Consider the following 14618-nt stretch of genomic DNA (forward strand, 5'->3'; position numbering starts at 1 on the left):
CCCAGAATTGAGAAATGTGTGGGTGTACTTCAACCACCCATTCCGATTCTACCTTTCACGCAGAACAGCAGCTCGGGGGGGTCATCTTTGAGGGTCAATGAGAAAGAAGCCACTTTTCACACACAGACAGTTCAACCTGCTATAATTTTGAAAAACGAGGATTTCAAGTGAGAAAGTAGCCCCTTTTCACACGAAGACGGCACCAACACCTCTCAAGTCACAAAATCATCTTCAATCATCCATGCTGTGTCTACCTTTAACGCAGATTGGTGATCCGGGGGGGAAAATGGCATTCCTTGATCAATATCCTAATCTAATGCTAACCTTCGTCATTTTGGTCGGCATCGTGTATTCGTGCGGCGTGCGTAATAGCGCCCCCTGCAATTTGTCACCAATTGGTGTGAAGTGCAGCAGAAAGACGTTCGGCTTTGGAGGCGAAGCGAAATCATCCGAGTGGCTCGTTACGCTTCATTACACACGCATGCGCGTGCAGGCGCACGCTCGGACCCCCGGGAAGTCTCAAGCCAGCCAGCAGGGGTCAAAGGCCACCAGGAAATGGACAGGAAGTGGACCGTGGAGGACGGGGCTGGTGTCTGAGAGAGCGACACAATTGGAGCAGAACAACATGGACCCTCTGGACACACACACACACAAAACACACACACACAAAACACACACACACAAAACCCACGCACACAAAACACGCACACATCATCACGTCCCCGAAGCCAGCAAATGTGAGTGATGTGACACGACGTCCGACGCGTCCATTTGCAGCCAACGAGCCTAGGAGGCTTTGGCCCCGCCCCCCCGGCAGCGGGGGGGCCAATCGGACGCCGGCGGCTATGAAAGAGTTTAGTGACTGGAAAGTCAGACGGCAAATCGGAAGGTCGGAGGGATCTCGTTTCTCCACTTCCCCAAGGAGGTGTGTGTCTGTGTGTGTGTGTGTGTGTGTGTGTGTGTCTGTGTGTGTGTGTGTGTGTGCGTGTAAGTTTGCGTGTGTGTGTCTCCACATCACGTGTATGTGTTTTTATTTCGTTGATGTATGAACATTTGTGTGTTTCAGTGCAGATGTGTTTTAAGTGTTGTCGTGTGAGTGTGTGTGTTTATGTACTTGCGCAAGTGTGTATTACAGTGCTGTGTGCGTGCCTTTGTCTTTGTTACAAAACACGCATATTTTCCCAGGTTTAACTACCATTGTGGGGACCGACTTGAAATGTGGTGAGATTTTGGTGGTCCCCACAAGTTCAGACCGCATTTTGAGTGTGTGTGTGTGTGTGTGTGTGTGTGCGCGCGCGGGTTTATATCTCATCATGGGGACTGTTTTCTGGGTTTTTACTATCATTGTGGGGACCACGTGTCCTTGTTGGGACATTTTGGTGGTCCCCATGAGTCCAAACCTCTTTTTGAGGGTCAAAACTTGGTTCTAGGGTTTAGGTTTGAATTGGGTTATGGTTGAGGTTAGGGTAAGGAATGGGGGTAGGCAATCATTGATGGTTGGGGTTAGGGGGAGGGGCTAAGAAATGCATGATGTCAATGAGATGTCCCCACTAGACACGTAAACCCAACAAGAATGTGTGTGTGTTTTTAGGGACCATATTCCCGATTTTTAATATCCTGGTGGAAACTACCTGTCCACCACCCGTCCTTATGGGGACTTTTTGGTGGGCCTAATCCAGACCTAGTTTTAGGTTTGAATTGGTTTTCGGGGTTAGGGTAGGTTTTAGGGTTAGGCAATCGGTTGTTCGGTTACGTTCGGGGTAAGCGGCTTGGAAATGCATTTCGTCAATGGAATGGCCCCACCGGGATAGTAAAACAAACATGTGTGTGTGTGTGTGTGTGTGTGTGTGCGCGTACAGTGTTAAACTGCGGCCGTGTTCAGCATTACAAACAATGGAAGTGATTCGTTGCCATCGCACCTTGTGTGTGTGCGTGCGTGCGTGCGTGCGTGCGTGCGTGTGCTGTCGTCAGCGGCACCGGTGACCCGTGTTGGCCTTGGTGTGTTTTTATCTGCGCTTGTGTGACCCGAATTGTAAATACAGCATCCTGCACCAAGCTGTGTGCGCGTGCGTGCGTGTGTGTATTTGTGAGAGTGTGTGTTTGTGTGTGATATGAATTATGAGCATCAGCCTCGCCGTGACCCTGATGCGTGTGCGTGCTGCATGACTTTGTATTGTGCATATCAATGTGCATGTTATCGCTTCCGTGCGCGTGCGTGTGTGTGTGTGAGGTTAATTGAGGGGAGGTGTTTTAAGTGTTGCCCGGGGAGACGCGCACCCGCCACTGCCGCCGTCCCCTCATTGGCTATTCAGCAGCACGCTGGTGAGCAAACAAACGAAGAGCTCCGTGAGGGGAGGGGGGTGGGGGGGGGGGGCTGCCATTCCACGCGGGCAAGCGCGAGGCCCTCTGCTGGAGCTCAGAGGAGAAGCTAATCCTTTCACGCAGAGGAGGCGTTAATAAGTGAGGATTAAGCGCGGGAGAGACAGCCCTAACTCATCCTCGCGCTACCCCCTTCTGCCCGACCGCTTTGACACCGCTTGACTTCTGGTGCGCCGCGTGAAAGGCGCCGTCACGGAACGGGGGCAAAGGCAATTCCCCCTGCTTGGGACGCACTTTCACTTCCACGACATACATCATGGTAGAGTCTGCATTTTTCAACCTGTGCCTTTCACGCAGAACCCAGAAAGAGCGCCATTTGGTTGTGCACTTCCATACAGCAACACGACTTTCCGTGATCAGATCTTCTTGAACGTGTGAGAGGGGTTAGAGACTCTCAGGCATTTTTCTCTCAGCCAAGGCCAGGATGCGGTTACGATTTCTTCGCGCTCACTATTTCATCCTTATTCCCGTTGATCGCCTCCCTCCTCCTTAAGATCCGCCATTTTCATTTTCATTTTCATTTTCATCTCTTCTCCATACAGTCGAGCGCTCCTCTTCTTATGCAGTACTCAAGGACTCCCCCCCGAGACCACCTCTAGACCTTCTAGATGGTCTTCCTTTCCTTCCCCTCTTCCCTCCGTCCCTCTCAAGCGCCTCTTTTCTTGACATTCCTCCCACCTGCGCTTCTCCTCTCTCGTCCCTTTGATCTTCCCCTCACGAGATCTTCTCTCTCCTGCTCTTGCTCTTCCGTCTCCTCTCTCGCGTTCTTTTTGTACATTTTCTCGCAAATCTTTTTGAGATCCTCCTTCCACGTTAGATCTCCGCTCCTCGAGATCACTTCTATCTTCTGACCATCAAAACCTCCCCCGGCGCTTCTTTAGATCTGCTCTCCGCTCTCCTCCATTTCTCGTTGCCGTCGTCAATCACAGCTGTCCTCTCTCCACATCTGGATCCTTCTGTCTCTTCTTTAGAATCCCCCCCGACACCCCCCCCCACCCCCACCCTTTTCTCCTCCTCGACGAGACGTCATGTTTACTCATGTCCCCTTCCTCCTCCTCCATCACACTCTCATCTCTCTCCTCTGTCATCTTCACCGCAGGTGATCGCCAAGGTACTGTCAGTGTGTGTGTGTGCGTGTGTGTGCGTTTGTGAGTGTGTAGTGCGTGTGAGTGCGTGTTCAGGGAAGTGGATTATCATGGTGGTCTGCAGGAGTCGCCGGCAGCCGAGCAGAAAGCTTTAATGAGAAGTCGCTGTTTACTGGGGACAGGCTGGGACACACGCGCACATGCACACACACACACACACACACATCCACGCGCACGCACACACACATCCACGCGCACACTTTAAGCACACACTGTAACTATTGCAGTAATGGAGGTTGGAAGGTTCCTTCTACAAACTAGTCGACTCTGTGTTTGCTCATTAAGGAGGACAGTCAGGACACTCACAAAGACACACACCGTCAAACACACACACACACACACACACAGACTTTTTACAGAGTGGCTGCAGGTTCCAAAAGACTTTTTAAGGCCACTTTGTTCAAATGTAACTTCTTGCCTCCATAAAATGTAGCAACTCAGTGAGTTAGATCATATTTCCAAATGGTGGCAACCATTTTTTTTTGTCCGTGGTTGTGGTCAGCATTTGCAGGCGCGAAGCGTATTCGATGTTTCGCCGTCTATCTGTGTCAGGTGTTGCCTTCGGGGACAGCCTGACATCGGAGTTTTCCTGTCTGAGCCACGGTTCCAAATATCGCAAACGATCTATCTACCTGTGTGCCGTCGTCCCGTCGAACACGCTCGCTTGCGCTTTGCCCTTCAGGGACCGTCTGAAAGCCCCTTTCACACAGCAACTCGCGTCCATTCATCCATCTATCAAATCCAGTCAGGTGCCTTCAGGGAAGTTTGGAAATCATAGCTTCCGTCTCAATTTGAAGGAAGACAAAAAAGCGATCTGGCTCGCTATTTCGTTTGTTCACAAACATCTTTTGTATGAAACGCTTGCTTAACATTGACATTTGCTTTTAACACAACAGAAATCAGTTTTAGGTGTTAAAAATGTCCGCCACCGCGGTCCCAACTTTCACACAACTGCTGTTCCTTCTCTGTTACACTTTTAATACGAGCTCGAAAGCCAGGAAATGGACGTCTTCTACGCTCTGCGTTTGTTATATTTCACACGCTCAGAGCAGCCAGTTAGGGAAAAGCAGATTTTGATGGGCAGTGTGAAAAGGGGGGTTAAAGATGTAATAAAGTCAGCCCCGGTGTCTGGGCTGATATGTGAAGGTATCGTAAGACAGGAAACTAGTCTATACTACGACACAGAAGACAAAATAACGTTTGGCCACCGATAATGCCGGAAAATTCACAGCCCACTTTCGTGCCCCAGTTTGGAACCTTTCACACAGAACAGTAACACAGCGTATAAAATAACTGACGCATTCATAACAACATGACGAGATGTCATGCGTTATATTCACACACACACACGCGCCATTTTTCCTCTGTCGAACCTTCCCTTGGAAGCCATCAAAATTTGCAGATATTCTTCGTTTTCCGTCATTTGTGTCAATTTGCGCAGAACAGCAAGAAAAGGTTTTGATCGTCTGGTGTAAGGCATCCAATTTTCAAAAAAAAAGCAACACTTCCTTACAACACAAAGGGGCTTGACAAGAAAGTAATACATGTAATCAACTTCACACCCCAGTCCCTGCTATACCCTTTCACACCGCCGCCATTCCACCTCTGTTAAACTTTTAATACCAACTCTAAAGCCAGAAAATTAACAGCTCTCCTTCACTTCTGTTTCCCGTGTTAGCTCATTTCACACAAGTCGGCTTTGATGGGAAGTGTGAAAGGGGCTAATGAAATTCTCTGAGGGAGGTTCGATATGATTTACTGTCACATTTCTTCCCGTACGGATATCCGAGGTGCGAATATGACCCGTTAGCGCTTGCAGATGCAGACAGTGTGCCGCTCGTAAAAAAGAAAATTAAATTAGCGCCGAGCTTTTTAACGTCCATTTCGCGCTGCCACTTTGAGCGGGGCGAGCGCTTAATAAACTCTCATTATTCTCTGATTCACGGCGCCAAAACACGCCGGCTCCACTCCCGATGCTGTTCATTTGTGACGCGCGGCCGCTAAACACTTGGTTAGCTTTATCTGCCGCCGTAACGCACGCAACGCGGCGCTTTATTAGCACTGACGCCGGCCTTCATTTGGCTGCGGTTAAAATCAACGTTTCCTCTCCTTTTCAACGGGTTTGAGCCTCCCCCAGGGAAATGGACGCTCCGTAGCTGCTACGCAATGTTTAACAGCAAAGAAAAAAAAAGGATAGCAAGTAGCTGCTAAGTATTTTCTTGTAAAAAAAAAAATACAAAATAAGCCAACTTGCGGCAAACCTGAAACGATATAAACATTTCACACACATCGCACTCAAGTAATTCAAACTAGATTTAGTTTTCTTACGACTTGTTCGAATCGAACTTTGCGGTCAATGACCAAAACTCAAACGCTTGAGAATGCAGCTTGGCTCATTTAGTATCTTATGAGCTTTGAATTGGGTCCAAACCAGTTCAAATCGATGACGTTTATCTTTGAAGGACACCTGGAAATGCGGGGGTTGGGGGTTCGGGGCTAAAATGGCGGCTTCAAATTAAAATGTCCGACTTCCTGCAGCTTTTTGGCCATGAGATTTTTGAAGACTTTTTGTAGGTCTACTCATCGACAAGCCTATGAAAGATTTTGTTGCCACCTGACGCTCCGGCCGCTGGGAAAATCAAGTTACCTCAACCGAAGCAAATCATCCAAAATTGGGAACTTCAAACTGTACGACGGCTTATTAGGGCCACCTATATTTACTCTTTTTTTTTTAGGGCAAGGGCAATATTCAGAGGGGAAAAAAACTCACAATTTTGCCACTTTATGAAGTCAAAAAAATCATAAATTTGAGACTTTATAAAGTAAAAAACACAGTAAAAATTAGCGTAGCTATAGCCTAATGTGAGGATTGGTTGGTGGTTAATGGGACACTCGTTATAAAATGAAAAAATAAAATAAAAATACAATTTAAAAAAATAAAATAAAATGAAAAGGATGGAGACGGATTGATTCTTAATTGAAACTTTACTCGTCAAGCGCGGCAGCTCGAGCGACAACACTTCCTGATCGGCTATCAGCTGACGAAACACGAACCAATCAGAAGCGAGCATACTTGAGGTCAATGCAAGACATCAACATCCCAAAAAAAATTAAATAATTTATGAATGTAAATAATAATTCTGGAAAGATAAATGTACAAGTAAATGCAACTAAAATGCTTGATTTTCAGGATGCGGACTTTGGCAAAGCGAGTCGTCTTTGTCGCTGGCCGACCCAACGCTTCAAAGTGTGAACACGATACGGTTAAAGCCGTTACGATCTCCTTATTTTCAAAACCCGACCAAAAAGTATCGGCACAAACATCCGAGTGGTACGTTACGCGTATTTCTGCGACGTTTTTTTTCTCGCAAATTTGCCACTTTATAAAGTCGGAAATTTGCAGGGTTTTTTTCTCGGAATGTTGCCCCCGCCCTCGAAATAAATATATTTATACATGGCCCCAATACACCATCATAAAACCAAAATGGCCGAATTCTTAAGATTTTTTTGTGGGCCAACTCATGACGGACATTTATACAGAATTTCATGTTGATCAGTCAAGCTGACGGCACGGGCCGATATTTTATTGATTGATTGATTGATTGATTGATTGATTGATTGATTGATTGATTTATTAGACTTAAGAGGAAAAATCCAGCCGGTGTTGCACGCTTGACTTGTGACACGCGCGCGCGCACACACGGAGCCTTCGTGTGGAGTGTGGCAAGATGGATGACTGCACATGCACATGTGCACACAAAACCACACAAACACACACACACACACACATACAGTATCAGTGTCGGCGTGTGTGTGCTGCGTCCAGAGAGTGGGATGGTGATTAGTGTTGGGATTCTGGGACTGTGGCCTCAGTTTTCATTAAGAGCCATAAACTCACATGCGCTACATCACCGCACACACGCGCACACGCACACACACTCCGCGCGCGCGCATTTGGCCGAGCTTTGAAGACGTGCGAGTGCGAACCAGAAAGATGTTGTTTATCATGGCAGTAATTAAACCCGCTGTTCAACTTTAATTAAAATATAAAAGCAGCACTAAGTATGAACACGCGCGCGCGCGCGCTACATTTTTAGCTGGCTATTTGCCACCAAAGATAACGAAACATAAATTGTGATAGGAAGCGGCGCGATCCGACGACGTTCATGATCCCAAAAAGGCCTGAAACCAAATGAGATTAAAATGTGAGCATGGGAATGTTAATTATTAGCGAAACCTCAATTAAAATCCAAATGGCTTCCTATGTATATAAATGCACAGCCGTGGGCAAAAGTCTTGGGACGCCACTGGCTTAATAAGGACGCGGTTAGCAGGATGACAGCAAGGCTGCTATTAAATGAATTCAATCGATGAAATAAACAAACAAACGGACAAAAAACTCAAATATGCCAAATTGATTTTTCAGTTGGGACCATTTTTTGGACGGATGGACGGATGATTCCATGACAGCCAAGAATCACAAAAGTCTACACACCCCTGTTCAAATGGCAGGTTTCTGCTGTATAAAAAATGAGATCAATCATTTCAAAACAACAAACACACGCGGCTAGATTTCGATTCTATGTAGTGAAGACCTCCACCAAGGCCAAAGTCTTAAACAATAAAGGGCATGGCGGCGTCTTTTGACTTTTTTTGTGAGTCAGCTCATGATAGGAACGTCTGCCAAATGTCTTACTGCCAAGTCAAAGTCGATTCGGGGGCTGCTTTTGAAATCGTTGTGAATGGCCAAAATCGGGTTAAAATGTCTGCTTCAAAGCAAAATGGCAGACGTGCTGTCTCTTTTCAGGCATGGCGTCTTGAGACTTTTTGGTGGATCTGCTATTGACAGACATGTCTGCCAAATTTCCTACTAACAAGTCAAACTAGATTAAGAATGATTGGATTTGTGTCAAAGGCCAAAATCAACTTAAAATGGCTGCTGCAAACTAAAATGGCTTCTTTTTGTGGGTCTGGTCATGATCTGCCGAATTTCATGAATCAACACGCTACATAGGCTCAGCGTGACTTTATTGTCATCAAAACGCGTGAATACAAATCATAATCATCATCATAAATGCATTCACAGGAAAAGGGGCCCTTCTACTCCCCCCAAGTAAAGATTACATCCCATAATACGCACGCACGCACGCACGCACAAACCACTGTTACAGACACGCAATAAATAGTCCATTCAGCTATTAGGCATTGACGAGAAGAAGGAGGCTTGATTGACAGATTGCGTGGAGGGCGGGACTTAAGATGTTTTGGGGACGTTACATAGTAACACTTTGCAGATTGCTTAAAAAGGTTAACGAGCAGTTAAGTAGTCATGATTTATTTGAAAACAAGCATATTTAATGACTTTGCTGTGACGTATTTGTTAAACAGATCAATTAACCCGATGAGTTAATTCGCTTAACGGAAGGAAAAAGTGTCAATAAATTTGAAGTGAAACCGTTTGAAGTGATTTCCGCGCAAACAAGGAACTGCCACTTAGCGCTTGTTACCACTTGAACCCACCACGACGTTCCAAATACAGGACAGTGAAAGCTTGACTTGCGAGTTGACCGAGCTCGCGGCTTCATTTACATTTTTTATCAGATTCATTTTCCTTCATTGAAATGAATTCCATCAACCCGTTACGGAACAATACGACCATTTTGTTGTTGTTTTTAATACAGAAAACTTGCACTTATCTGACGCTAGCTCATACCTAAAGTTCACGTTAGCCTAGCCTAGCGCTCTACCCTGGCCACATAGCCTAGTAAGCTAGCAGAGAAACGGCTGTGATCATAGACTTAAACAAGCAAATAAATGTAAAACTGCTTTTGGGGAGAAGTGTGTGGGGGGGGGGGTGGTTCGGTGGGGGGGGGGGGGGGGTTCTCAGCGATAGAAAATGCTGATAATACCAAAGCGCTAAGCAAACCATCATGAGGTCGCTGTCATTATTTGAACACATCACTCGAACACATCTTGTGGTATTGTCATCCGCAGCTTTCAGGAAGTCACGACGAATTTGCCAAATTAGGAGTCGACGCAATCCGTAATCCCAACGTTTTATGCGTTCATTTTTGTTGACGCATTTTTGAAGTGATTATCGTGTCACTGGAATTCTTTGAACGACAGATGTCGGGATTCCGCGGTTTTTTTTTTCCGTTTTTTTTGGGGTTAGGATTACATTGAAAGGTTCCGGTTAGGCTTTAGTGGGCTTCGTGTTCAGATGAGCAGAATTTGGAGATAGCGTTCGTGTTGGGGGGGGGGGGGGGGGGGCATGGGGCTGTGGCTACGGATGGGGGTTTGGTTCATCAGGATTTGCTCAGGTTTAGGTTTTGTGTCTTGGTCATTTGAGCACATGTAGTGTGTATCAAACTGGTAGGCCTTTGCAATAATCCCTACCCCAGAAGGACATCTCAAAACACTTTCCAAAAAGTTGGTGAACCCTGGACTCGTGGTTCGGGGATGGTTAGTGTTATCTTAGTGGCAGAACGCAGTATGGATAGGTTTCAATTCAGATTTGGGTTAGTTGGATTAATAGACTAAATTAGTTTATACTTACATGGTCTGAATGGGGTCAGTGTTACTGTTAGAGTTTTAGGGTTCAGGTTAGGGCTAGGGGGTTACTTTTGTACGGTATTTGCTTTAGGTTCTTCAAAAGGTGACGGTTAGGGGTTAAGGGTTCACATCGGATTAGGGTTAGGGGTCTTAGGTTAGTGGGCTAGGTTCAGTTAGAGTTAGTGGGTTACGGACTGAGTGGCTACCCGAGAGTTCATTAGGGATAGGATTTGTGTTTGGGGTCTTAGGTTGGTTGGTTGGTTGGTTAGTTAGCTGTTTTGTTTATTACAGAGGTGGAGAATCCGGATCCAGAAAGTAAAAGCCCTGCCACAGTGCGGCTTCAGCCACAGGTGCTCCGACTCACAACCCCTCCGCGGAGCTCGTTTACCTGCCAGTCCGTTCAAAGCAGCGCTGGCGAAAGACAAACTGTGGCAGAGTTTTTACTTTCTGGATCTGAATTCTCCACTTCTGGTTTACTGCTCGTCGCTTTAGGATTATTTCCAGTGAGGTTAGAGTTAGTGGGCGTGGCTCTTAAAGTGTGATAGTAATTAGTGACAAGGTTAGGGAGTTACGGATGGATTAGGATTAGAAGGTTGGGGGTTGTGGTTGGGTTAACTGAGGTTATTGTTAGTTGGTTGAGCGTTGGTGTTGTGTTATGGTCAAAATGTAGACTTTTTTTACGGATCCGTGGACACCCTGTTTAAAGACCGGACTTCCTCTTACATCGCGTGTTGCAAACGTGCTCAAAGAAGAAGAAAAAAAGCTCTGGTGTTTTTAGGCCAGCGGGTTTACAGTCTTTTAAAAAATATTTCAGTACACAAACAATGAAATTCTCCAGGACCAGAAAAACCAAAAAATTCTGGCAGGAATTCTGTCCAGCGAGAGCCGTCGGAATTTTCACCCTGACCTCCGAAATAAGCACAAATAAAGTAAAATAAATAAATAAAAAGTAACCCTGAAGCAGGAGCTTGCTTGTCGCTCAAGGAAAAACAAATCTTAAAAAAAACAAAAAGTAATCCAGTTGAGTCCCTGGGAGTCCCAAAAACGTTATGACCGTCTTGTAGATATTTCCTTCTTGTTCCAAGAAAGCACAAAAAGTCATTCAAGTGTGTCAAAAGAAAAAAGAAAAATCCTTACAAGTGCAGCAAAGACTAGGAAAAAAAGCTCAATAGTGTTCAAAATGGACCAGGAAGAAGAAAAAGAAGAAGAAGGCAAAAAAAGTGTCTGTTGTTTGGGACTTTTTTGTCTTAAGGAAGTCTTTTTAGTCCGGCCGCCCTCTCCGGCTGGCTGCTGGACGACGCTGCACCTACGAGAGGATAGACACGCAACGTCTTACACCTCAGTTCAGCTCACGGCACGCCGGGTACAAGAGCACAAGCCATGCAAAAAAGCGAAATTCAAAAAACAGGGGGATGGGATTTCAAAGTAGGAGCGGCTTGAAAAAATGAAGTCAAGCCAAATGAATTCTTCCAATTGGAGGAGAGTTAAAAACCAAAAAAAGGACGTACATTTGTCATCACTTACAACATCAAACAAAAACAAGAATATAACAACAAATGCTACATTTGCAAATACTACGCGTATCAAACCACCTAAAAAAACGTGAGGACTTTGCATGTTTTTACATCAAACAGACATATTAGCATTAGCTATGGTTAGCGTTGCAATGGCAGACGAGCAGCTCACAAGTTTCCCTTTCAAGACAATTGTTGATCAAGTCGCATTCAGAAGTTGCTGCTTTTTTTGTCATCCGTGATGATGAGCGAGCCAAACCTCGCTAAACGAAGAGAGTGTGTGAACTTGGCCAGCCAATGAAAAGAGGATTTGGCGAAGTTGAGATATTTGGTTAGGAAATTGTAAGACATTTCCTAAAAAGCAAGCCTTGCTATCGTTAACATCAGAAGTCGAGTTAAGAGCAGCTCGCTTGCTAATTTTGCAGGTTTTTGCCTTTGCCAAAAACACGTGAAAAAACAACAACAGCTCATGTTTAGCGCTTTAGCATTGAAAGTTGCTATGATATTGTTTGGCTTGTGTGCGTTTTTTGGGTCACGCGCCGGATGTTGTTGTCGACGCGGCGCTCTTCAAGGGAGGCGACGGAAATGACGGAATAATCAACACGCCGCCGATGAAAATGTCACTTCTTCTTCTTCTCGAAATGTGTCGTGCGTTGCTTCCCTTCGCTCGCATGTACGACCCCGCAAGCGACCTTCCTTCCTTCCTTCTCCTCCTCTTCCCCCTTTCATGCTACAAATGTCGTTTACCAAAGTGGGTCAATGAAAGCAGCTTTCCAGGTGTCATTTGAAAGGTGCTAGCATTTAAAGGTGAGAGGAACGAAAGGTTAAACCACGACCACGAAGGAGATCGTCCCGAATGAGGAGTTCTTGGATTTTGGCCCAAAGTGGTCAGCTTCCTGTTCGGTGCAAGGCACGGGTCCTTGAGACTTTTGGTTTTTTTTTGTTGCATCATATCATACATGCAACTGGGATTAGGGGCAGATTCTTTTCTTCTTCTTTTTTGAGAACCCTTCGAAACATACAAAATGGCCGCAATGGTCCTTTTGAAAACGATCAACAATTCATCTCCCAACGTTACTGTAAACTTTGCAACATCAAATTTGATGAACATGTCTTGTGAGCCATGCCGGAAATGTCCCATGAAGTCTGCCATTTTGCTTCCAAGCAGCCATTTTAGGCTCAAGTGCCTCACTTGTTGCCACCTATACATTAAAAAAAAAATATATATATATATATATATATATATATCCTGTTTGGTAAACATGTCCATCATGAGGAGACCCACAAAAATAAATATTTTGGACACAATGGCCAAAAATACACTGCAACTGGATGCGAAGCGGCCATTTTAGTCCCTGGAGAGATCCTCAAATGTAAATATTTACCAGCGCTAATAAAGTATGATTGAAGTATGAAATAAAAACGACGCTGTTTGACGCGTTCCTCATTACAAACGCTCTCTTCTGACTGCAGTCACTTAGACGCCACTGAGGAAGTACAGCAAATATTTGCTTTATGCTAATGAGCGCCGCGCGTCGCAAGCAGATTGCCCGAAAGCAAACAAACAAGTCGGCAAAGGAGTCGTGCGAGCCGCCGGACCTTTTCACAAGATGGTCGCAGCTCCTTCAAGATGCTGAAAGGCGCTAATGGCCGCCACTCACCTTTAATGCGCGTGGAAATGAATCTTTAATGGGGTCGCGGTCTTCACCCGGCGCCATGTTGTCATCAATACGGGCGGCGTTAACGCACATTTCAACGTACACCGCCGGGCGTCACGCCACGCCCAAAAGACAAACGTTCCGTTTTAGCATCAACATCAAGACATCACTAGTTGATATCAGCAGCTCTCGTGTTCATGGTCTCAGTTTGTGAAAAATGAGTTTCCCCTCACTAAATAAATACATAAATACATAAATAATCTGATTGGCTGGATCGGGATCGGACAATATTGAGCTTTTTATGCAAAATCGGCGATTGGCTGTAATGTCTTATTTCATTTGCCTTATTGATCGATGACATTATCGATCGGCTCCCCATGCATTGTAATCGGCAGCCTCTATCCCGGGGATGGTTCGCGGTCGACTGTAGAGTAAATCAAAACGTTTTTTACATTTTCAATTGAGATATTGCTCCATCTTCTGATCGCATCAGCGTTTTCTTCAAACTCGATGATCGGCTGAAAAATCCTTATCGTGTGAATCCTAACATAAATAGTGACGATTTTCTTGGCTCGTCCGACTTAAAAAGAGGATAAATAGCACGCAAACCCGCAAAATGGGGATCTCAAACTGCAATGGATGAAGTTAAGGTGACAAATGAAAAAGCGCAAAAAGCCAAACGGCAAATAGCCCATGAACGCTGGATTTCCATCCATGAGGAAAAGGATGATTGGTCGCTGGTGTCAGTACTAAATCCTGAATACCGATCATTGCTTTTTTTCTCGATTGTGTTTCGCTTGGCGAATGCGCATTCAGACATGATCGGCGGAGTGAAGGTGAAGATGGGAGGCGCCTTTCGTGTTGGCTTACGCATGAAAAGGATTCCAGCAACGCGGCTCGTACTTGACCGCCTGCGCAGTCAAGGTTTTTCGTCTTCCAAGCCCCCCAGCCCCCCCCCCCCCCCCTCCGACAAAGGCGAGTGGAAAAAGGAAAGTGAGGCGTTGAAAAAGAATCAAAACGCAAAGACGAGAAAAGGCCGAACCAGACGAGAGCAGATGAGATGAGATGAGGAGGCATCGAGAGGACAAACGCGACAAAGAGAGAAAAACACTCCAGACGAAGAAGGACGTGCGGGTCGCGCCTTCAACAACAAACACAAGAAAACACAGAAGAAGAAGACGTGTGTGTGTGCACGCCATTTAACTCATTGAAAAGACAAAATGGAGTCTTGCTGTCAGATGATGGTTGTTATCTTCCGAATCTTCCTCTTCCCGTTTCTCCCTTTTCTTTCTCCTCTTTCTCCCCTTCCTTCTGTGCTCTTCATCCCTTTCTCATCCATCTTCCTCATCATTTATCTCCTCTTCTTCCTC

The 14618-nt window shown here is 45.6% G+C and overlaps 1 protein-coding gene across 5 annotated transcripts in view; it reads right to left on the reverse strand.

Moving 5' to 3' along the window:
- The window catches only part of LOC147167764 (protocadherin-1-like), a 98011-nt gene that overhangs the window by 13859 nt on the left and 69534 nt on the right, over positions 1-14618 (reverse strand). The window contains exon 5 of one of the 5 annotated variants that reach the window (XM_086086880.1): positions 9385-11382. The exons of the other annotated variants lie outside the window; for them this stretch is intronic. Within the exon in view, the coding sequence (XP_085943006.1) occupies positions 11324-11382 (59 nt within the window). The 3' untranslated portion in view covers positions 9385-11323. Of the gene's footprint in view, positions 1-9384; positions 11383-14618 lie in introns of those variants that run through there. 5 annotated transcript variants of the gene reach the window in all.

Source organism: Leptonotus elevatus, chromosome 10 (genome assembly GCF_054856555.1).
Source record: "Leptonotus elevatus isolate MCC_2025b chromosome 10, RoL_Lele_1.0, whole genome shotgun sequence".
Classification (NCBI taxonomy): domain Eukaryota; kingdom Metazoa; phylum Chordata; class Actinopteri; order Syngnathiformes; family Syngnathidae; genus Leptonotus; species Leptonotus elevatus.